Here is a 26,386-nt window from a genome sequence, read left to right as displayed (position 1 = left end):
TAAGTACCTCATGGCTGACCTGATTAAAAGTGTGTGTGTGTGTGTGTGTGTGTGTGTGTGTGTGTGTGTGTGTGTGTGTCCATGCTTGCCTTTGCAGGGATAAAGCTAGAAAACTGGCAGTCCCTTGTGCTCTAAACGAAAAAGGAAGTGCACACAAAAAGACACACAACACGGCTTTGCCTGCAAACCTCACAGACAGGGCCACCAAGTACTATGCGCCAGGTTGGATGGATGGTGGAAACAAAGGAGAAACAGCCAGTTTTATTGCAGTCTATGCAAATTAAAAAACAAAACAAAACTAAAGGAGGAAGAGCGTATTTATGTACTGATACTGTTCTTACACAGACAAAAGGACAGAGACCAGAGTGAGCAGGGGATGCCAAAAAACAGAAAGCAGACAGGGAAACACAGCAGGAGAGAAAGGCAACAGATGAACATTAAGCTGCCATGCTGAGGAATTTATTTGCGTCTTTTACTTGGTTGAATGCGGTGTTGTTGCACGGCGGCTTCGGCCGCGGCTATGGCCGCCCCTGCGTCTTCCAGGTGGGTCTGGGCGACACTGGTTTTGCTTTGACTGCGAGATGGTCCGTGAGATCGGAGATGGCCTTCAGATGATGATTTTGAGCTACCAGGACTACTATGAGATTTCTCAATGGTGGGAACCTGCATGTCTGGTTACAAAGGGATAAAAAGACGAATTAAGCTTGCTCTCCAGCCTCTTGATGTCAAAGCCTAGTCTACATATAATTTGAAACTGCCTGTGATTTACATTAATGCTATGTTTATAGGTCATTCACTCAACTTCACAGCATACAGTATTGTGATTAAATATTTTAAAATAATTCGGGAAAGGAAGCAAAGGGAGCTGAGTCTGAAGAAGAGACTTATTCATTAAGAAGATGGAGTTTCCTGGTGACAGTGCAGACCAGGGACATCAGCTTGGCCCTTGGCTCTAGTACGGACCACCGACACTATCATGGACCCTAGGGGCAGCATGGCCCAAGAACCTCAACAGAAGGCCAAGCTGAGGTCTCTGTTCTGTGCTGCATCTGGAGACTGTGTGGATGTCCTCAGTCTGTGTTGTTCCCAGAAAGTCCATGATCCAGGCTGCCACTGACTGCAAAGGGCAAGGAAGCTTCTTTTGCAGTAATATTGATGACTGCAGGCTCACAGTTGAAAATGAGAATATATATATACACATCTTCTGTGACAACCTCTCTGACGTGCCCTCCCCCCCACCCCCACCCCTGCAAGGAAACAGCCTAGACAGGAAGCCATTGAAGAGAACTCTTTACTATTGTGATAGGGACTATGAAGTGTAGCTCCACAGGGTGGAGTGGGCTGGATGCGGAGGGATGTGGGAGGGGCTGCGAAGGGTGCAGGAGGGAAGGAAGTGGAGGGGTAGAGGGTAGGGGGAGGGTTCAATTTTATATAAGGAGCTGGCCATTGGGAGTTTGACCATGCTCCAATGAGTCTATGAGCAGCACATTTAGACACAGTGTATTTTTGTTGTTCTTTTTCGCTTTTCTTTCTTTCTTCTTCTTTTTCTTTCTTTCATTTTTTTCGGTGGAGGGATTCAGGGGTGGATCTGAAAGGACTAGGAAGTGAGTATGATTGGGGTGAATTATCTGAAACTCCCAAATAATCAATAAAAATATGTTGGAAAATAAAAAGAAAACTGAGTGTTAAGAAGCCTCAGATAACAGATCCCTCAGCTTCCCTGTTTCTCAAGAGCTTTGCTTATTTTAGGAGAGGCTGGTGAATGACAATGGATTTTCTCAGCTGTGGAGAGTGCTTAAATGAAGCCATAGGAAAAATTTGAGTGAGCAGATTAGAACATATTAGAAGAAAATGTCTATACAATCATTTTCTCAGGAAATTGAGACTGTAAAGGTGGAGAGAACCAAGAGAGAGAGAGAGAGAGAGAGAGAGAGAGAGAGAGAGAGAGAGAGAGAGGAATATGAAAATATGAGAGTTTTATGTTAATCATCTTCCAGAAAGTTTAGCATGGGAAAGTTGAAGTGGCTAAGGAGAATCTAATCTACAAGCCCAATCTATAACACATACTCAGAAATCATCTTCAGCACTTTTTGTAGTCTGTGGTTGTCAATGACTTATTAGATGTGATCCTAGCTTCTGGTCCTGTAGAACACTATAACACAGCTGCCTCTTTCTAATGTACACAGAAGCACTTGGGGAAGGCAGCGGTATACAATAATTATCTATAATACTTATAATGATTAATGTATCTTGCCACCACAAATTTAACCTGTGCAGGTGGGTGAGCTTATCAGTTATGGGGAGGATGGATAGTCATGTTGTTGAATGGTTGTTTAAAAAGTTAAAGGGAAAACTCATTCCAAGAGAAGTGCTGTGACCATTGCTAAAAACTTCATTATTAATCGAAATCCAACATTTAGGAAGAGTTGAGTTGACATTTATTTTGATGACATGGGAAGATGCTCTTCACAGGATAAGTAAAAGCAGGATGCAAAATTTTATTTATAGACTGACTGTATGAGAATTATGAGATGCAAAAATTACAATGAATGTCACATCAGAAAATTTTACACTTTTTAAAAATAGTTTAGTGAATTCTATAAAATTTTATTATGGATTTTCTGAAATAGAGTTAGCTTATGTCATCCAATCTCGTTTTTATAAAGAAAACAAAGATGGCAGATCTAACATCTATGTATGTGGTGATATGTTCTTAGAGTCACTTTCTTTTGAATTTGGACCACCCTTTCTGTGACTTCACATTACTTTTTCCAAGGGAATTAAATTTTACAATGTATATTAACAATAGAGTCACTCACATGCAAGAAGCCACTGACCAACCAAACAGACAAACAATGGTTCTACTTGAAATATATCCTACCCTTGGCTGGGTCAGGGAAGATACCATGGCTCCTGCTCTTGATAACAGAGGGCTTTGGGGACTGCTGGCTGCTTTGACTGGAGTGAGACTTGCCATGGTCAATGCTCTCCGTCTGTTCTTTCAATGGATACCACCGAGGAGTGTTGTCTAGATGAGATGTGCTAGATAAATCAATCAATACCTGAAAAGGGACAAAGAAGCAGTAAAATGAATGGGCGGAGATAAAATTGGATGATTAGTTTTTCTGTGACCTAAACCTTACTAAGGATGTGGCCAGATGATTAAACACAGCCTTAAAAATGACAAAGCCACCTTTCTCAGCTTTCTCTACATATTTACTAATTTTTCCTCAGACATGATATTGACAGTGATGTCTCATAATGCAAGATGCTTAATAAATGTGTGTTTAAACTTCAATATATTATGCTATTGACCATTCCCTAATTTCTTGAGTAATATGAAAAGATCAGAGTCAAAAGTCAAACTTTTTTTTTAATGAAACATGTTGTTTGGGTTGTGCTATAAAACAATTTTTACTTTGGAAGACAGACAAAATAAAAATTAAAAGAATAAGTTATATATTTGCCTTGATTCAATGTCATTAAGAATCAACAACACCTCTGATGGAGTTGAAGACCAGGTAGCTTAGTTTTACAATGAAGCTTAGTTGTTTAGGGGTTAAGATGTTTTTAAGTCAAGGTAGATGTTTTAAATTGATAATGACAAGATGTGATGGAGATTGATTCACATTCAGAAATTTAGATGCACCAAGATAGGGAAGATGTCTTCTTCAAGGCTGTCAAATACAATTAGCCAAAAACACTTAAGAATGTAACATTTATATAATTCCTGATTGTGTCATGGTTATTCTTCTTATAGGTAGTTTATTGTATATTTGTGGAATAATACAAATGTATATGTAAAAACTAAAATAAAAAAGAATGAAAAAGGAATAAGTTATTTGCAATTGCTACCTTATTTAGTCTATTTTAAATATACTTTACTGTTTTAAATAGAGATGTGACTACAAACTGATGATGACAAACCTTTGTATCATGGTTTAGCTGGAATTTTCCTTTCTTAATCACACAAAAAATCCTGTATTTTTACAGTCACTGGCATTATATATTTCATAAATAATGGATGGTGTAGATATATGATCTCTCTTCACATAAGCAAAAGAGTATAGTAGAAGGTCTTCAGTAAGCCAGTATTTTGAAATGTCTGTAGATCAAATGCAACCTTATATTCTAGGGTAATTCTGCATACAATCAAAGTTAGTTTCAGTGACTGAACTAGGAAGGAATTTGAAAGCTAAGATTCAGTGGTCTGGATTTGACAGGAAAGAGAGGAACAGTATTTTAAAATCCTAAGAAGCCCTCATTACAGAGATGAAATTTGTAACACAGACAATCTTTATTAAGAAGGGGTTACATTTTGTAAGCTTCAGGGTTTCTGGAAATCATACATGCATTCATGCATACATACATACATACATGCATACATACATGTATACATAATATGTATTACATACATATATTCACACACATAATTTAAGTAAAGAACACTAAAGAAACTACTTAGTTTTATAACATTATTAATGAAAACACTAAAAAAACTTGTTCACTCTTCCATATTCCATTCTTAGATATATTCTCATTTCTTATAAATTTGTATAATAATTGGTTCAAATGCCTTCTCTTCCATCTAGTATTAACTTTTAAAAAATTGAAAATCTTTAGCATGCCATTTAGTCACAGAAGGCAATGTGAAATGTTACATCCTTACATTTATTTGGGGAGAGTAAGTAAAAAAAAAAAACCCTGAAATTGTATTTGAAAAGATCCAGCTTATTTTATTTTTCTTGTTATCTCAGATCTCACTTGGAATCACATCATAATTTTATATTTTCCTCCTGAAACACTATTGAATCTTAACTAAATAAAAGGTACATCAAATGGTAGATTGAAAAACACTTCTCAGGCTTTTGTTCACCTATTCAAAAAGTAACTCACGAAATTAACTTCCCTGCCAAAAGGTTTTGGTCAGGAATGGCTACTGTGCAAACTGAAGACATTTCCTTTTTAAAATTTGTCACGCTTTAACTTGTCACGTATGTGATAGTATGAGAAAAGGAAGTCGAGACTTACCTCTCCAAGGAAGTCGTTGGAAGAGAATCTATCATAGTCCCAAACTGTCACCTCCAAGGTCTTCTTCATGAGCTGCATTCAGACACAGCTGTCATCAACCCATTTTCCCAACGTGGATCTCAGCACATTCACAGATGAGTTCACCTTGACTTTTCACTTTACTAATGTACTTGGTATTTTATTTAAGACTATTTTTTAAGTGTTGTGTAAAACTTAATGATTAATTTGTAGTTCAGTCTAGTGTTTGATTACAGGAGATCTCATTATTTTGTGCACAAACTTTTACATTTATTGTTCTATATTTATTCCTCACTTAACAAAAAGCATCTCACTCTTTTAATATACAAAGGTGATGAATTTAAAGCATTTAAAGTTTTTTTTTCATCTCAGTCATTACCAAAAATGAAGCATTGTCTTACTTCTTTAGAACCTAACTTACGTTAAAGAACACAGATTAATATTGATTTATAACTACATATTTAGCTCCATCTTCAGGGAACAAACCAGAAACCTCATTTTGAAAGACCATTTCTATAGTTATTGTATATGGATGAATTTTCAGCTTTTATTTATAATTTCTCCTAGAATTTGACACTTTGAACTAACAGTTAATACTGCTATTCACAGAAGTTATGGAATTCTTATTTTTTTAATTAAAAATATATACAATAATAGAATTTTGTCTAGAATTACTTATTTTTGGTTACCAAGTTTTATAATAATCACCATTACACCTCCTTCTGTAAATATTAGTTTTCTCCTTTTGGTAAGTTTCAATTTATAGAAATTAATTCCTACATCATAGCTGGGTAAAATATATATCACATTTTATGCATCTTAATTTTTTTGTGTTCCTTCTGAAAAATCAAAATATAGTCAGTTGAAAATATTTCCTCCCAATTTGTAAATCTGGCCCAGTTTACTGAAAATGTTTAGTTCTGGAATATTCTACAGGCCTCATTTCACTAAATTATTTGTTCATGTTTTGGCTGCTTTGTCACAAAATGAGCTTTGCTTTTACCTTACCTTTGAACTTCACTTATCTCTTATCACAGAACATATTTCTCATATCTTTAATGAACTTATAATGTGTTTGGAAATCCTTGATATAGGCCTTGATTCTTCCATAATACTGTCATCACTATACTTATTTCAGTCTAGATGTGTCATTTATATAATAATAATTACATACCTGCTCCATGGAAATGCTTTTATAAATTACTGTTTGATTCCATTCAGGATTAAGACTTTTCTGGACATACTTCGTCCTTCTCTTATACTCAGCACTAAATTAGAAGAGAAGAAAGAGTTATTCTGACATTTTGCCTTAATTGATGACTTTACAGTCAAACTGATGGACATGCAGAATTAGCCAGATCTTTGGCCTCACACCACTGTATAATCATTTTATCTTCCAGGTGAAAAATCAATTTTAAGTTGAACACACTGTGACAGTTTAAAAATATATCAGCTGTCTTGTATTTTGCTTGTGGTACTCAGTATGATTTTGATATTTGAACTATATAAAATTTACTATTTCCTGAATGTGGGAGATATTTACATTAACTACCATATTTTCCAGTGTATAAGATGACTGGGTGTATAAGATGACCTCCAGCTTTTCCAGTTAAAATATAGAGTTTGGAATATACTTGCCATATAAGACTACTCTCTTCCAATGCACACCCTGTGCAGCGGACTTGGGCATGAGTCTACTTTCAGGCAGGGCACAGATAGCCAACACTCTATTAAATGCTGGCAGACAGCCAGTGCCAGCCTACACTGCCCCTTTAAGACGTCTCCTGAATTTGGCATGGAATTTTTTGGGTTAAAAAGTCTGATTATTAAAAAAAAAAAAACAGGCTTCTTATGTGATGGAAAATATAGTATATATAAAGTTAATATCTTTTCTTTCATAAATAATAATATACTCTTGAACTTTTCAAAAGTTGTACATCTAGTTTTGTCAGCAAAGGAAAATTGCCTTTCACTAAAATATGGTGAGAATTAAGAGAAAGGAACTTTGGCACATGGGTGTGATCTTCACATTTGCAGATGGAAGCAGGAGTTCAGATTTCTCTGCTACATGACTAGTTTGGACCAAATTTTGTCTACATTAGACCCTGTTTGTTTGTTTTTTCAAGAAAGAAAATAAAGATAAAGCATTAATTGCACCTACAGAGAAAAAAATGCAAATAGATTTTACAACACATGAGATTTCAAAAACTTTCCCAACGGGATATTTGAAATTCTCTTTAAAGTATGACATTTGCAGTGGTTATAAAGCAGGTTTGAACGCCTTTTGCCACTAGTTTATAATAAAATTGAAATGAATTAATACCTTCATTCATTGCAACTTGGGGCATTTAGATGAATTCCCAATTTTTCTCTGGCCTTTGAGCAATCATTAGAAGCTCATATACAATTCATTTAACAACGTGTACTGAAAATCCATCTAAATTAAGTCTTGCAGTACACCTATGGCTGGCGTGGGCCAGTGGCTGGAGTCGGAAATAGCTGACTGCTATCTATGGTCAGTAGAAGTGATCCCACAGGCAAGGCCTTCCTTAACTTTGTCTTTTCCAGGATTTTCTGTCTTAATTCACATCACGTTGATTAAATAATATTTCATTTAGGCAGATATCATTTATAAGGAAGTCTTGACATGTATGTACCTTTCCTTAAAGGCAGTCAAGACTCCATACCCCTCCCACTCCAGGAGAATCCAACGTAATTTTTGTGGGATAAGTTTTGAACATTGTGATTTTTGAAAGCTGGAATGTACTATGTAGTGAAATTTGAGCCACAGGGCTTGTGTCTCAGCAAACCTCACATGTCAGACCTGATGAACTGATTCTAGTGTATTTTCACTTCTAACCAAATAACAAATATTAGAACAGGATTTGATGTATATATTGTAGATACTATGGAAAAGGTGCTTATGCAATGATTTTTTTAAATTTTTAAATTAAATTTATTAACATCTTAGATTGGCCCTATATATTTCTTTCTTTCTTTCTTTCTTTCTTTCTTTCTTTCTTTCTTTCTTTCTTCCTTCCTTTCTGTCACCAAGCTTATTCATTTATTTTTAAATTAATTCATTCATATTACATCTCAATGGTTATCCCATCCCTTGTATCCTCCCATTCCTCCCTCCCTCCCATTTTCCCTGTACTCTCCTCCCCTATGACTGTGACTGAGGGGGACTTCCTCCCCCTGTATATGCTCATAGGATATCAAGTCTCTTCTTGGTAGCCTGCTATTCTTCCTCTGAGTGCCACCAGGCCTCCCCTTCAAGGGGACATGGTCAAATATGGGGCACCAGAGTTCATGTCAAAGTTAGTCCCCACTCTCCACTCAACTGTGGAGAACGTCCTGTCCATTGGCTAGATCTGAGTTGCAGTTTTAACAAGCAGAATTATCAGGAAATGATGAGATTGTACATATATTTTGCCTATATCTTCATCAATATCTTGTGAAGTTTAAGGTATTTTATATATATATATATATATATATATATATATATATATATATATATTCAGATATTTAAGTCAATTAATTCTGTTTCTAGCACAGGAATTTATTGAGTGTCTCTAAATACAGCTGCCAATGACTTATCTTGAATATTTGTTATTAGGAGATACATATATATATGTACATATATACATATATATGTACATTAAAATTCAGAAGGGACTTGTTTATGTGGGTTATATCTATCAACATTAGAGTTTCAAAATTCTAATTTAAAAATAAAATAGAATGTCCTCCCCTCTGTCTCAGTTTCCTGGTAAGTGAAGGCTGCCCTTTGGGCTAATATGCAGATATAAGTGAGTATATACCATTTGAGTCTTTCTGCTTCTGGGTTAACTCACTCATTATGATCATTTCTAGCTCAATCCATTTATCCACAAATTTCGGGAATTCCTTGTTTTTAATAGCTGAATAGTATTTCATAGTGTATATGTACCACAGTTTCTTTATCCATTCTTCTATTGAGGGACACTTAGGCTGTTTCCATGTTCTGGCTATTATGAATAAGGCTGCTATGAACATAGTTGAGCAAATTTTCTTGCTGTGTGCTGGAGCATCTTCTGGGTATATTCCAAGGAGTGGAATAGCTGGGTCTTGAGGAAGCCCTATTCCCATTTTTCTGAGATAGCACCAGATATATTTTACCAGCCAAGGACAATACAGGCGGTAAACCTTAAGCCCCTACCCAGATCTAGCCAATGGACAGAACACTCTCCACAGTAGAGTGGAGAGTGGGATATTACTTTCTTACATACTCTGGTGCCTCACCTTTGACCATGTCCCCTGGAGGGGGAGACCTGGTAGCACTCAGAGGAAGGACAGCAGGTTACCAAGAAGAGACTTGATACCCTATGAACATATACAGGGGGAGGTAATCCCCCTCAGGAACAGTCATAGGGGAGGGGAATAAGGGGAAAATGGGAGGGAGGGAAGAATGGGAGGACACAAGGGATGGGATAACCATTGAGATGTAACAAGAATAAATTAATAAAGGAGAAAAAAATGCAAAAAAAATTCTGTTTCTATCCCAGAGAATTTCTTCCACTTTTATAAAAGAAATATATTTAAGAATATTCATAAGAATATTATTTCTACTAAAACTAATAAATGAATAAATTCACTTATTATATATGAATATATTATATCAATAAAATATTAAACAACCAGATAAATTTAATCTAATTATTGAAAATATTTTTCTTTAAAGTTTTGTAGAAAGGTAAGCATGCCATGGTTAACTTATAATTAATTATGTGATTTAAAATTATGTTAAAAATTGGAAATTACTGAATGTACTTGTATATAAGACATCTATATTAATATCACAGGAAAGTTTAGGAAATATAAAATTTACATTCAATTTAGTAAATATTCTCTTATATTTATGGTTTTGAGCCTAGCCTTTAATGGCTAAGCCATCTCTCCAGCCCTTAGTAAATATTCTCTGTGTACAAGAAAGTGGTTTTAAAGTTTCCAAGTATACTTGTAATATATTTTCAATTATAAAATCTGAATGCAAAGATGATAATTAAATAATAAACATACATATTTGTTAAGGCATAAGTTTTAGTAAATTTGAAAGGTTTCAAATCCAAAAACTGCAAGTTTTGTGGCATTGTATGTCCTTTTGTGTTTTATATTTGTTATTTATTTTTGATAATGGCATAGGAACAACTAATATGAACATTTTATAGTTAACAGCTGATATTGCGCCTACTTTGGAGTTACAGCTGTCCCTCTAAGGTGGTGTACTTAAGCCAGGCACAGACTAGTACATTTCTGCATGACGTGGACTTAGTTATCTAAATGGTGAAACCATGGGAACACCATAGAAAAGATAAAGTCTAAATTTGATGATCACCAGTAATACTTTTTTAAATTAAAGTTCTAAACTAGTGAATATAGTGTGTGTGTGTGTGTGTGTGTGTGTGTGTGTGTGTGTGTGTGTGTATAATTTTTAAGACAAGCATAAAGTGAAATGCAAGCACATTTTTTCATTAAAATACAGCTATGCCTTAAACTGAAATCATCTGTACTGTTGACCTTTTCCAAAAGATTTATCAATCTTCATATTTTCTTTATCCATAAAATATGAGTAAACACTAAAGTTTTCACATCCACATTTAGCAATTCTCGTCACTTACATAGCGAAAAATATTAAATACCAGTTATGTATCAGAAATCATGCATGTCTACCATGATAAACAAATGTAATGGTATTATTTTATGGTCACACGCTTTATTTACACTTGAAAAGCATTTTATAGTCACACTGAAATAATAAGTAACCTTAAGTTCTGACTGCTTCCTAAGCAGATCTCTGACTGATTTGTCCGTGTCAATGTGCTTAATCTGAAAGGCCTCCATTGAAAACAGGTTCTATTTATTATCTCACTTAATAGGTAAGATGGCTGAAGCTTAGACTTTTAAGCCTTAGAGGAAATAAGGTGTGCTAGTAAAGCTACAGAGGTAATAAATGGTAGGATTAGGATTTAGGTAATAAAAAACTCCATATTCTTTACTCTTAAATATGCTATGTGAAATTAACTTACACATTTCCAAAAGTATCACTTATTCATATGTTTTCTTAATAACCTTTATTAGTTGAGCTGTGTACTTTCTCTCTATAAAGTTCCTTCACCTCAATTTACCTATAATAAAAAATATTAATATGCATAGACATTCTCAAAACAATACCTTTATTATTGCCTAGAGATATTCTGAATGGCATGGTGTATTTAAATACTGTGTGGCAATTAGACATTAACACTGCATGAATTTATCTTTTAACAGAGTCAGAAGTTATCTAAGATGGCACAGATTAAAGCAGTCTATTAATAGAGTATGTCTTATTGAACTTGGTTCTTCAGTTCTGTCCAGACTCAAGCCCCTTTCTACTACTTTATTGTTCACTTGAAAAAACCATTTTTATTATCACTACACAGCTTGTTTGTATTGGATTATATAACAAATGGCCAGCTTCTATACAGAGAATCTACATGATTTTTTTTTGAGTTTCAACAGATAAAAATAAATATACAAGCTTATGTACAAAAGTATACAGGACATCAGACATAAGAAAATTTATGTATGATATTTTATGCCACCGGAAGCTTTTATACATTTGAAAAGTAGGACTCATAAATTAATAAATATTGTCCTTTTATAGTCTTGTCAAGTTTAATGGAAGTTAGTTTAACATCTTAATCACTGATCTGATATGTACAAAACAAAAATCATACCTGATGATTCTGTATATATGTATATTTGTGTATATAGTTCTTGATTATTTTTTTAAAGAGAAGGGGGATATGTGGAAAGGACTGTAAGCTTTGTCACAGGTGAAATCAGTCTTGGCGGGCTTTACCCTTGGATACACCATGGATACTTTGAGAAGGACTGGGTGGAGCCATCCTGGGCCTGGAATTCAAGAAGGGGACCTGGGGACTCCACCTGGACTATTGTTTTTCTAATCAACCCTCAAAGGGAGAAGGAGACTGCCCTTGACATGTGGCACAGGCAGGTAGAGAGGAGAAAGCAGCAGCAGGTTCAGACTGGGCTTGAGCACACATGGATCAGCGAACAGGCTGGACCAGCACACAGGCCAGAGACACCTAGGGACCCATCCCGAGGAACGGATACCGGAAGGTTCACTCTTTTTCCCTTTAACCTTTTTTCCCTCTTATGTAAGCTAGTTGGGTTATATAATAAAGTTTAATTGTTAAAAAACAGAGCCTAGATATTTTTCAATCAATTAAAGTCTTAACAGCACCCATGTAAGCCAGAATGCTAGCTGTTTGGTGAGCAAAGACCTTATATCAGTCAGTATAAGTCTATAAACTCCCAAACTGATCCCTTTCAAACTATAGGTTTTCTATGCATTGAAGATGTGAAACCTGAACCCCTTCTTTGCTTCTGGATTTGTGATCTTGCCAGTCCATACTGATTGTTGAGATTTGGAAATTTTCATTTGCTTCCAAGTCTTATCTTCATTACCTGAGCCTGCTTCATCTTCACTTGTAAATCCCGTTAACTACCCACATTTGACACTGTTATCCTTGTTTCCAGAATTCAATTGTCTCACAGTCTGAGAGTCTGAGCTTTCTTTTCTTTTTTGTTTGTTTGTTGGTTTTTGTTTGTTTGTTTGTTTGTTTCCTGCTCGCTCAGCAATCAGCTGCTGCTTGTAGTGGCGAGGCGCAGCATGTTTCTGCCTGGTCTACAGAAAGCAGCATCCCCCTTTTGAACTTTGATGGCTATCTGAGGAATCTGAGGAGTCCTTTGTGTTCCCACAACAGCACAGCAATGATGAGAACAGAACTCCTAGAGGCTTCAACCCCGAAGCCACTTCTTGTTTTTTGTGTTTTCCCCCTTCAAACATGTGCTTCTGTCGTTGTTCTTGTAATTCCTCTTCTCTTTCCAATCTTTAAGCTAAACGTTCCTAGGCGCCCATTGCTCTCTTTCTGCCTCTCAAGGCAGGTGGACTAGGTTTCTTGTTTAGGCATCAGTTACTCCTCTTGGCTTCCCAATTCCCTTCTTTCCATTTCAATTTTGGCCCTTTGTTCTAATCCTGAGCTTGTGTCTGGATGCTGACAGAATGTAGTCTGACCCAACATTTTTATTTATCCTTGCTTCTAGATCTTGACTTCTTGTCTCTGACTCTGGGTTGAAACTTATTTTGATCCCTATTCCTGCACCGAGACACCTCCTCACTTCTACTGTGATGGAGATGTTGATGCTGATGTTGATGTTGAGTGACTCTGGCCTCAGGATGACTTCCTTTCTGTGTGCTGTGCTTGTCTTAATTTTCAGATGAGTTCAGTCACTCCCAATTATCAGAAGTATATTCTTTGTGTTCTTCAGACTTCTGTCTTGGAGGATGTAGCTACAGATCATGTTTTCTTGTTTATACCATGAAGCAGGCTTGCTTTTTGGTTATCTGAGGCTGCAGCGTCTTCAGTTAAGTCTCTTCATTCATTAGCTCACTCTTTGCTTCTTCTCTGGCACCTGTGTTTATGTCTTTCATTCTCTGGTTTTCTGTTTCTTTCTGTTGACCTTGACTATGATCTTGAGTAATGAGTTTTAAGGCACTGGGAGAGCAGAATACACCTCAGGCTCCTTTTCCTTCCTCTGTCTAGGGATGTTTTTTCTGGGACTGAAAGAACGAGAGGCCTAAAAGGATTTTTTTAAAAATTGGTGAACCCCAATATAAGAGACAGGCAGTTAGGTGGTCCCAGGGAGTAATTGGGGAGTGCATGAGCTAACAAGATACTGTTACCTAACACGCCACCACAAATGGCTTGGCACCTATCTAAGGGTCACTAAATTCTTTGAAGAAACAGACTTAAATGGTGATTTGAAAAGTAAAGAGATTCAAGCTCACAACTGCAAGAGGAAAAAAAAAAAGCCACCAGAGATAGCATTATCTGATAGCAACTGACTCCTGTCCTCCCCCTCCTGCTTCTGCCCTTGCAGATGGGATTACTAAGAAGAGACTTCCCTAAGCAAACCAGTGAACAAAGAGAGTTAATCCATGGGTGGTCTTGATGCATTTTTGTAGCCCTTTGGACAATAGACTCTCTTATGTTAACTAGGATCCTCCCTGCATGGGGGGCACTAGGAGGTAAAGAACTATAAAAAGTTCCCAGGCCAACGCCCGGGTCGCTTCCTGATACTGTTGGTGCAACCCAGCTTGAGCTGTATCATTAACGATTCCTTTTTTTTTTTTTTTTTTTTTTTTTTTTGAGGGTTTTGAGTTTTTTTCTGGTTCTTTTTGGGGATCTGAAGAATCTGGGCAACATCTGGTGCAGCAGGACTATCCGTCTTGTTCTGTATCATAGCCTGCAAACCTAATCAACCCTCTTTAGTGAAAATATCATCTTAGTATAGAAACACAGCAAAGCATGCACTACTTCTCAGTATTTATGCCCTGAGTTCCAGAACATTGGGATCACAGATGCTTGCCATCAAGTCCAGTGTTCAGTTGAATTTTGATAAGAGGTACACGATAGTTTGGAGTCTCAGAAGCTAAGATAGTACCTCTGTTTGCCAAAACCAACAGCAGAGGTCAATAGGAAGCTTTACTACAGCCTACTTTCGACAATTAAAACAAAAGTCTTTATTTTTTTCTTGGTTTTTAGAGACACGTTTCTCTGCGTAGTCTGTAGACCAGGCTGGCCTCAAACTCAGAGATCTGCCTGCCTCTGTGCCTGGTTAATAACATTTATATTACTTAAGAATTTCAAATGTGTGTATTTCTCTTGCCCAGCAGCCATCAGTAGCAATATCCTCTCAGCTAGGGGTGAGAATTAATGAGCTCCTCCCCCACCCATGCTAGTGTTCCAGTGGGCATGATCCCACGCAGGTCTGTGTCCTTTCCACAGCTTTCATGACCATATTTTGTGAATCAAAACAATCCTCTTGCTGATCTTTTTTAGTTTTACTTCTTCTTTTTTTCTTTTCTCCTTCCTTCAGTGAATTTATTAGTTTATAGGCATATATGCCATTATGTACTCAAGGCTGGCCTTGAACATGGGATGCTCTTCCATCACTTTATTTATTTATGTATTTATTTACTTATTTTGTATTTCCCAACTGCAGAGCTGAGCACACAAAGCTTTGCCTTTCAAATACTAGTTTAAAGCTATAACACTATGTTGCAACTTTATACAATTGATAAGTTATCAAAATTAAAAAAGCTATGCCAGATATCTGCATTTGTGAACCACAAATGGAGAGAGAAACTGGGCTTCTTGAGTGTAAGCATAATTTGCGTCTGAGGGGAAAAGGCTGTTCTCCACTACCTTCTTGTTAGAGGGTAGAGTACATCAATGATATCACATCATGGCATGTTTAATAATCAAAGATTTATAAATATGAGAAAACACAAAGTTAGTTCATCAAATGAATCTGGCATTTCCACTTAAAACACAAGAAGGGCATTAGAGGCGGGGAGGAGTGGAGGGAGGGGAAACTGCAGTCAGGATGTAATATGAAAAGAATAAATTAACTCGCAGTCTTTGTTTTCTTTTTAATCTATTAAAATAAAGTCAGGTTTGGATATCACATTCTGGTATATGTTCCAAATCACAACACTCATATGCTAACAACGGCATTAAAGAAAGTCTAGCTAGTTACTGTACTTCCAGTTATAATGATAGTTAAAACTTTTTACAAGCGTGGGAAAATCTCATTAATGAGAAAAACTGTATTTTGCCCAACAAGATGATAGAGAAAAATGGGAGATTTTTCGGGTATGCCCATTTCCATTTCATAGTTATCCACATAAATGTATAACCAAGGCCATAGGCTGTTTGCCATCTTTCCCTGGCATTCCCACCTGATCTTAATCCTTTCAAGCCTAAGAGTATATCTAGAAAAAACTCTGGAAAACGTAAGGAAGAGATGATAAAACTGGTCCAATGTGGATTTATTAGGGCAACAGGACTTTCATGATTTTATTTATCTTTATTATTTTAAATTTATTTTTTTTGTGTGTGTGAGTGTTTGGCCTACATTTATGTCTGTGCATCACTTGGGTGCCTAATGCCCACAAATGCTAGAAGAGGACTGGGGCAAGTGTTAGAGAAATTTGAGAGCAGCCATGTGTGTGAAGGCAACAGAGCCCAGGTCCCATGGAAGAGCAGCCATTCTTTAACATGCTGAGGGACCCTCCACACTTCATTATATTATTTTTAATACACTGCACTTTTTATGGAAGACAGTTTGTAGGCCTTTCATGATATTGCTGTAAATTTATTTTGTATAGTTTAGTAACTACACATTCTGTCTGTCTCTCATTTAACTGTCCCTGGCTACTATTATCATAAAGTAATAATAGCAACTTCCACTTAGAAAAGATTACTATGTGTAAGATACTGTGCTTCCCATGTTTGGCTGTCATTAATAATATTACACACACACACACACACACAAACACACACACACACACACACACACACACAAGACGTTATTATTATTCTTAATTGCAGAAGGGAACACTGCTATGGAATATTCATGGCTTCTAGGTGACAATATCAGGAGACAATTCATGTCTCAGCTTAGCAGTTTCCATTGTCATTTCATGTCAACTCCTTTTCACACTGACAGTTCTCAAAGATATGAAGAAAATGGTATCTGGATGACAACTTGACTTGTCATAACAGTCAAATGATAGTCACAATATTCCATGCTCACCAATTTATTATAGGCAATTTCCAAATGTGCTCCCCTGTAAATTAAATTCATAAAGTCACCAACCTGGTGATGACCTCCAAGGTTCATTAGATAAATGGCAGAGAGATGATGAATAAGGTGACTGATCATTTGTGCTCTACACTGACACAATATCTATGAAACAGAACTAATTTTACACATCAAGCCAAGAAATTCAGATTGTGTCCACAATGAAAGAACTAGCCAGCATAAGAAAGCATCACAGTGCCTAGGTTCTCAGGTGGCTAATGATGTGGCTATAAGGAATGAAGTTTCTGATACTAGTGAGGGTATGGTAATAGTGGTGAAGATAAATACTTATACCTTTAGAAATAAGTTTTCCAGGATCAATAAAATTGTCATATTTTAATAACAAACACAGAAAAAAACTGTAACAGTAATATGATTGAGACTAAAATCTTCATCATCCAACTAGTAAAGAGGGTACATGAGTTACTTCAGTGAAATGACACATTTAGTTCATAAGGCATTGGGTGATGAGAAATTATATCCTTTGGGTTATAGCTTGAGAGGTGGTCGTGCTTGGTCAGATAGTGATGCAGCTCATAACAATCAGAGATTTTGCCTACTACCAGAACCAAATAAAAGTGTTCATGTGATTACTCATACATTATAGCAAATTGGCTTTTGTTTGTTTGTTTGTTTGTTTTTGCTTCCCAGTCATTTTGTGGTACAAAAGACATACAATTATGAGACATTTCAACATCATATAAGAAAAGAACAGATTTGACACTACATTTAAAATGGAATAAACATTTTGGTCTAGTCCAAAAATTCACTTTAAAAAATAACTTGCAATATCTTCATTTGTAGTAAGAAGTCAGAAGAACTCAAGTTCTGATCCTCTCATTAACAACTAAATTGGATTCAGTGGAAACTGCAGTCATATTCCGTTTTAGGGTGACATTTCCTTATCCTTTTTTTTTTTCTGTTTTTAATATTTTCTATGTCCTATTTCACATTGGTTAGAACTATTTGTTGCAGGCCTAATTCTTAAAAGTTTAGGCCAAAGCTGCGGTATTAGCCGATGTACATAAAAACACACAGAATACAACTCTAGGTATTAACAGCACAGTTGACACTGAAGGAGGATCAACTCTACCTTGCATTCTGGACAACCATGACTTGACTGCATTGATTCCAGAAGCCAGAGTAAAGGGGACAACAGGAAAGAGAGAAAGACAGGAAAAAGTTAGGAATAGAAATAGACAGGAAACATGAGATTAGCAATCGCGGGGGCAGAAGATAATCTTAGAACTACCACGAACAGCACTAATATGTCTTATAAATCCTAATTATATGGTCACATGTCTAATAAGTCCTAATTACATGGTCAGTCAGTAATTAGTGATAATTTACGGACCGTCGAGGAGTTAAGCATGTTAGTTACCTCAGAGCTGAAGCCCACCTTATGAGGGATCTATGAACTATATGAGGGTCAGAGCATTAGGTGTGCATTTGTTTTCCCTTTCACTATAGTTTTTTTTTAAATCATTAGTAGCTAAGCATTATATAGCAGGCTAAAATATTCATTTTTCCTGTCTCTGTGTCTTACTTACTCAACTTGGCAGCTTTCCAACTAAATCACACCATGCATAAGCATAAGTACTCTTATATAGCATAAAAGATTCCTCAGGCTCCAGTGAGGGAAGATGGAAAAATAAACCACAGTACTTTTTCATTAACACAATCAAAAATACTTACAGACAAATCCCATAAGTTCATAATTTTGTTAAAGAACACAAAAGTTCTCATGACCCAAATTAAAATAAATTTTATTGTTTGTTTATTTTTGTCATTCTCTCCTTAAACGATGTGGCCAAATTGTATAATCAAATATATAAACTTTTTTCATTGTAAGATTTATATCTTTAATTACATCTGTAAAGTCCTTTATGACATATAACATAAAATGTAGCATAAATTTACTAATTAATAAAAATAAACATAAAAGATTCTCTTTCCTGGCTTATATGGCCATTTTTTCTAATTCTACCTAGAATTACTGAGGATTTAAAAATCTTAAGAAAATAAAATTAGATAAACAACACCAACATTTCTAATGTTCTAGAAGGAATTCTTTAGGTAGGAGTATGGAATTAATACCTATACTCTGTTTGTGATATATTGTCTCTGCATTGTCAGATTTTTTTCCCCACTGAAAAACTAAAAATTGTGAACGTGCCCTCTTGATAGTGACAAGGAAACTGAATATCAAAAAATTTGTTATGTGCCTATGGTGCCTTAGTGAGTACGTAGCAGATGTACAGCAGTGCGTAACTCTAATATGGCTCCTCTTCACACAAAGCTCATGCTCCGAAAACACATCTACATCGTTTGGATGCTTTTAAATCTGTTGAGGCATCACAGCACATAATGTAGTTTTAGGAATCTTTGATTTGTACTTGAAAGCATTTGTTGTTGATGGGTAGCATGTTCTACAAACACTACTTAGGTTCTCAACCAACCCAAAATACTATGAAAGATCTTATTAAGGAAATGAAGGAATCATTTGTGGATTTTATATGAATTAGCATTTAAAGATTCATACTTAAATATTTGCAAAAGGATTAACTGGTAGGATTTCTTTTAAAATTATATGGCCATAAATGTATATGAGTAAATGTGAAATCTAATTAGCTAGTAAGAAAAGCTTTTGAAGATAAAAGATGGTCAGTCACTAGACTACTATCTGTGCTCCTGTACTATATTTAAAAGTTCCAAGCAAAAATCAATACTCAAATGTCACCTCTAAACTAAACAAAAATGAACCCAGTGTTCCTGGTAGCTGGGGAAGGTTTTTACACATCTCCATTTGTTGACTGTTCTTGGTTTCACCACATTAACTTGGCTAATATAAATAGCTTAGATTAGGTACAGTGATTTATAGAGGTCAAATCTCCATTTTGAAACCATTCTCAAGTACTCACCGTTATGTCAGAACATTGATATTAGCATTAATTATGTGGTTAATCATTATGCATCTCTAAAGGACACTTATTTTTTTACTCAGTGTTTTTTATTTTGTGCTGGGGAATGAAGAATTCAGACATGTTAAACACTTACTCTGCCATGGAGTTAGGCCCAAGCCCCCAAGCACTTACTTTATATCAAAAATGTATTTGTCCCACTAAAGATTCAATGAAACATCTTTTATTTATAAAAAAGTAGTACTTCAAATGCTATTATTTGTTACTATATTTAAAGCATTGATTTGAAAATGTGTATATTAACATGAGTTCATAGAAAGTCACTTAGTGAACATCAACCATATCAGATAATAATACATATATTGTGTAAAAATAAATAGTGAACAAAAGTTGAGTTTTCAAGTGAATGTAGAGATGGAAGTTCTTGAAATCTGCCACCATTTCTTAAGTGCTCTTCTAGTTAATCTGACTAACTGCTGCAAAAGTGGTTCTCACAACCAAAATGCTGCTTGCTTTCAAGTAGACTGCCTTTACTATGACAACTCATCTCTGAGAACCATTAATAACTAAATTTAAAAGTCTAATTTAACCTTATCTACACATTAGAAGTGAATATGATGGCAAATGTAGGCAAAGAAAGACCATCCAGGTTAGGCATGGAAATTATTGAATAGAAGATACTATCACGATTGTTTAGCCTGTGGGCTGCAATACTTAGAAGACAATGCCTCTGTACTTACCCTCGCCCTGGAAGTAGGTACACCTTAACAAAAGGGTCAGAGTAGCCATTGTTATCTCTGGGGACGAGATTTCTTGCTTGAAGAATATGTATTATCAGATTTCCAAGATCATAGTTGATTTGAAGCTTTAGGGTATAGAAAACAATTCCATGAAAAGAAAAGCACAGGAGACAGTATTGTTTGATACTTTACTAGTTCTTTTAACACTTTGTAAGAAATTACCTACTTCATCTAAATTTGAAACTAAACAGTTAATGCCCCATTTAACTGGAAGCTCCCAGGCATGTCTAGATTTCAGTGAACATACTGTTCATGTTTACTGGACTTCACAGTAAAGACTCTGGACCTTGTTTAAGTTGGCCTAGAAGAAATATCATACACTAAATACTTATTATAATTTTATATTTATATTTTTCATAGGAAAACAATAACACTTCACTGTTATTCATTATTATAATTGCTAAGATTGTGAAAATAAAATAAATAATTTGAAAATGTCTCTGAGGGGAGTTGAAGTCTAGATAGTTTAGTTGGTTAGGGGATAAGATCTTTTTAGATCAAGATAAAGGAGTTAAGTTATTAGAGTTGAGATAGGATAGATATTGAATTTCATTCCGAAATTTAGACCCAACAAGACAGAAACATTTACTTCAAGTCTACCAAATACAAATAACCAAACCACTATGAATGTAACATTTATAGAACTCATGATTGTCACATGGTTCTCCCTGCTGTATGTAGTTTGTTTTATACATGTGCAATAAAATAAATGCATATAAAAAAGAATCAAAAGTTTGAGTATTTCCTGTGTTGCCTGTGGAAAGACAGGTCTGAGAGGACACGAAAAGACTCTAGCAAAGACTCCCAGTAGCAGGGACCATGGAGACTGAAGAAGACACCTTCTAACTAGACAGGTCTCCTAGTGGAGGGAGGGGAACACTAATCTACCTGCAAAAACTTTGACCCCAAATTCACCCTGCCTACAAGATGTGCAGGAATAAAGATAGAGCAGATAGGGCAGAGACTGTAGGTATCTCCAATCAATGCTTGACCCATCCTTGGACTCACCCCATAGAAGAGAGCCAACCCCTAACATTATTAATGATATTCTGCTATGCTTACAGACAAAAGCCTAGCAGAGTTGTCCTCTGAGACGCTTCACCCAGGAGCGATTTGAAACAGACACTGAGATTCACAGCCAAACATGGGGCAATGCATAGGGGGTCTTGTGGAAAAGTGGGGGAAAGGAGAAAGGGACCTAGAGGTGACAGGAGCTCCATAAGAAGACCAACAGAGCCAACTAACCAGGGTCTAGAGCAGTTTGTGGAGACTGAAGCACCAACCAAGGATCATGCATGAACTGGACCTAGGCCCCCTACACAGATGTAGCAGATGGGCATCTCAGGCTTCATGTTGGTCCCCTAGTAATGGGAGTCGGGGGAGGCTGTCTCTGACATGGACTCTGTTGCTTGCTTTTTGATCACTTCCACCTGATGCACCTGCCTTCCCAGGCCATAGGAGAAGATGTACTCATTCCTGATGCGACTTCATGGGCTGGCTTGGGGGTGGAGGTGTCCCTTTTTCTGAGGAATAGGGCAGAGGGAGTGGGAGAAGAGGGCTCTATGACCAGGATGTAAAATGAATACATATATAAACTAGGAGGGAGAGAGGGGGGGGGGGAGACTTCTGCTTCTTAACATCAGCAAGCAGCAGAGGACCAGCAAGATCAGGACTGCATAGCAGGTCATGCTCAGTGCCCTCAGTTCCTTCCGGGGGATGCTCCCTGGGACACCCCTTTGCATTTTCTCTGCTTCACTTTAGCTTTTGCCTGTGTGTGCACAGTCACTTCACTGGTTTTCCAGTTTTTCTACCCTTGCCCTCGTAATATTTTCTGTAGGCTATTGACACACAGCTTTGTATTACATGTTTTTTCATCAGTCTTCCCCTTACTATAAAACATGTAACACTGCTGTACTATGTGAAGAATAATTCACCTTTGTTTGTATCCAAAGTTCTTTCTGGAAGCGTCAGCCACTAAGAGCAGATTCCATCCTTGCTTGAGTGTGAGCACAATGGCTTCCTGTGTGCTACCGCTGCCAGTGACACCCTCTGCCCTTCTCTTTGTTTACTGAAACATTAGTTCCTATCTCTGCTGCCCTGTAAAGTCCTTTGTGAGAATTTACTTTACACTACAGTGGAGACCCATTTGTTTTTCCTTTTTCAACCCTTGCTGTCCTCTGACAACTAATTTGTATTTTGCTAATTCTTACTTCTCATCTACCTTGAGTTACTTTTTGATATTACCTAAATCTAAATTTAAAAAAATATTTTACTGTAATTCAAAATAAGACATAAACTGTGATAACACACTATACCAGAACTATACAGCAATGTTCTATACTTTTAATTCTATTTTCCAGTCAAAATTCTTGCTTCTGATCTTAAAAATTACAATTTTTATAACTTACAGTATGAAACAAACTTCCCTATGATAGTTGCTTATTAATTAAGTAATTGATTTAACAAAAGACATCACTGGATTCATGAAACTTGAAGATTGACCACCAGGCCTTTGGAAGGAGAAGTTGTGTATGAAATAAATTCGAAATACACAGTTGCTAACATCTGTAGGCAAGGACGGAGGATTTTGCAGTCTGGAATTTCAAAGCTATGACTAATTTCCATGCACACACACACATACATTCTATGCTACAATGTTGTATTTCCTTCATAGCCTTGTATATGTTATAGAAAATGAAAGAGCCAGATTGTTAGAAATGTCAATAGACAAAGGCCAAAAAAAAAAAAAAAGATAGAATGATGACATTAGAACCTTTTCATACCTGAATTTCTCCTGTAATTGGATGAGAGGCAGCCTTTGTTGCATCAGTAGTCTGAAATATTAAAGACCACATACTACATTAATAAAATTATTCATAAGTATTCTCATTTTAATTGTCTTTTGAAGTTAACTTCTGTTGGTTGCAGCTCACTGCTTGCAAAATACATTTTATCCATTTGGTTGCTTCAGAATATAGCATCTTCTTATAATTCTCCTATTGTTTAATTTTAGGATACATATATTTATTTTTCATTTTGAAAAACCTGTTGTGAAGCCATAATTTTATGTCAGCATTAAGTACTTTCAATTACTTAAACAAAAATGATTGTTGTTATTTTATGACATTTTGTTTAAATATGTAGAGGGATTTTTGTTGTTTGTTTGTTTGCTTTTCAAGACAGGGTTTCTCTTGTAGCCTTGGCGGTCCTGGACTCGCTTTGTAGATCAGGTTGGCCTCGAACTCACAGAGATCTGCCTGCCTCCACCTTGCGAGTGCTTGGATGAAAGGTGTGCACCACCACACATGGCGTATTTAGAGGTTTTAAAGCTCTACATATTAAGGAGATGATATTCACATAAGACTGCCTAGGAGCTCAGAAGATGGGATGAAAGTCATATTTTGTGCTCCTTGTCTTCTAGCTCCCTGGCATGGTGAGGCACCCATGTGAAATGTGTACTCAGAACACACCACCTCTAAATAAATCAAACTTTTTAGATAAGTTTTCATGTCACTCATAACTCCTTGGGCAAATAGAGCTTTCAAAGCAGTTAAGAAAGAGCTCTAGCAGGCTGACAGGATGGTATATGGTCTTAATCTCAGCACACAGGAGACAGAGGTGAACGGACCACTGTAAATTCAAGGCCAGCCTGTGTATATATGAGTTCCTGGCCATCTAATGCAACACAGTGAAATGCTGTTTCAAAATAAGTTAATAAATAATGAAATTAAAAAGAGTGATCTTGTAAGCTAATTCATGCTCCTGAATAGATGCTTGTTTATGAACTTGTTAAATTTCCATTATATTTTTATACACATGTAGAGATATCTCTGGACCCAAGCCTATGACAGAGTATTAGGTAATAAGGCATCAATGCAGAGTGGCAGCCATCCTATACATAAAAGCTTATCTACTTATAGGTATGCAAACCTGGCTTTACTTTAGTAATTGAGTGTAAATTGAAATATTAATTATAGTATCTTCACATACTCACTTACTTATCTTTTAAATATGATTTTATCACAGAATTAAGACAGTTTAAAAAAACTTTTTAAAATCTTGTTTTAAAAGACTCCCAAATAATAATATCAACTCTACCACTGGGGGTGGGGGTCAAGAGGGTTAGAGGTATTCAAATTAATATCACCTATAACATAAACTATTTATTAACATCAAAACTCTGCAGTTGTTTGCACATAATTATATAAATATAGGAGAAACAGTCACAGGGGCCTGAGGAAAGACTCTCGTCTGTGACCCCAAGTATACAGACAGTAACAGCTAGAATTGACAAATGGAATTAAATTGGACTTACAAGCTTCTGCACAGCTAAGAAACCAAACACATACGGACACATCCCTTAGAACAAAGAACATCTGCAAAACATATCTGACAAACAATTTATTTCCCCAATATATAAGAAACTTTGAAAACTCAATAACCACAAACGGAATAAGTATAAAAAAGGATCATAGTTCTAAATAAATATCTTTTTTAAAAGAAGATATACCAATTGATCAGGTCTATAAAAAAAATTCCTACCTCCCCACCCCCATCCCACCCCACCCCATCATCAGAGAATCACAGATCAGACTAACAATGGAGATCAAACCTATAAACACCCCCAAGGAAAGGCTATTATTAAAAAGACTATCATGAAAAGTGCTGGAAAAACCAAGCTGAAAAAGGAGCCCCTGAGCACTGTTGGTGGGACTGCAAATCAGCATGACCATTTTAAAAACAGTATGCTAGATCCTAAGAGATTGAACAGGAGCCAGTGATGCATTGCTGGCCACATGTCTGAAGGAAATGGAATCTGTATTTTGAAGAGGCCTTTCCATGTCCACATATATTTCAGAAATATAAACAACAGCAAAGTATGGTAACATCAGTTTGTCAATAGATGAGTAGATTAAGGATAAAGAAAATGTGTTATATACCCTATGGCATACTAATGAGCTACACTAATAAAATAAAATAGAATCTTGTTGTTTGTAACATGTGTGAGTTACAAAATTAATCCAAGCATTGAAAGACAAATACTATATTCTTAACTCACATGTGGAATCTAAACTCATGTTTTTCACAGAAATAGAGACCAGTGTGGCAGTTTATCAGAGGGGAGGTAAGGAAAGAGAAGAGGGAGGTGGATGAGAATGAGATCTAGTGTCCCATTGAAAAGTAGTTGGGTGAACGTAATGACCAAAAGGTAATATTTATATAAAATATTTAGAAGAATGGATGTTGAATATGCTCAGGAAAATAGTAGGCATTATAGGTGATTAGTATGCTAAATAACTTGAGTATACACTAGAATTAAAAGATGCAAAAGTGTCAGTAAGATGGCCCGCTGGGTTAAAGGGCTCGCAGCCAAGTCTGACAAGAGTGGGACTTTGTGGTGCAAAAGAAGACTCTGACACATGCACTATGACATACACAGGCCTGCTCCATCCACACAAAATAAACAAATAAAGCAATGAAAAATATTTATTTAAAAACTAACAAAACAAATGCCAAAATATTTACAAGCAATTGCAGATATTTTAATAAAAGTACTGAGTAAAAATGTTACATAAGTGTATTCTAAATATCTAAATTAAAAAAGACATCTAAATATATACTTATATTAATTTTAATTTAAGCAATTTAGATTTAGTATATTATCTTCATTTAAGTGTAACTTATATATTATTAGCATATTTTATAATGTATATGAGTATATTTTAAGCAATTTAATTTTAATTTAGTTAGCTTTATTCCTACACAAATAAAAAATTAAAACCCTAATTCTTAGAGATGTAAGGTACGTTTGTCTTTACTTTTGCCTGGTATTAGGATACAAATGCTTCAGAGTTACCA

The 26,386-nt window shown here is 35.9% G+C and overlaps 1 protein-coding gene across 9 annotated transcripts in view; it reads right to left on the bottom strand.

Moving 5' to 3' along the window:
- The window catches only part of PCLO (piccolo presynaptic cytomatrix protein), a 322,564-nt gene that overhangs the window by 59,447 nt on the left and 236,731 nt on the right, over positions 1–26,386 (bottom strand). For all 9 annotated transcript variants that reach the window (XM_084786068.1, XM_084786071.1, XM_084786069.1 and 6 more), the window contains exons 14-20: positions 23,311–23,361; positions 20,468–20,592; positions 17,900–17,926; positions 6,224–6,317; positions 5,032–5,103; positions 2,882–3,062; positions 477–671 (exon numbers count right to left, since the gene is read on the bottom strand). In XM_084786068.1, coding sequence (XP_084642194.1) covers positions 477–671; positions 2,882–3,062; positions 5,032–5,103; positions 6,224–6,317; positions 17,900–17,926; positions 20,468–20,592; positions 23,311–23,361 — 745 coding nt within the window. The remainder of the gene's footprint in view (positions 1–476; positions 672–2,881; positions 3,063–5,031; positions 5,104–6,223; positions 6,318–17,899; positions 17,927–20,467; positions 20,593–23,310; positions 23,362–26,386) is intronic.

This window comes from Acomys minous, assembly GCF_964271855.1.
Source record: "Acomys minous genome assembly, chromosome: 6".
NCBI lineage: Eukaryota > Metazoa > Chordata > Mammalia > Rodentia > Muridae > Acomys > Acomys minous.
Note: the sequence above shows the minus strand (reverse complement) of the source record. Positions and strands in the feature narration are given on the sequence as shown.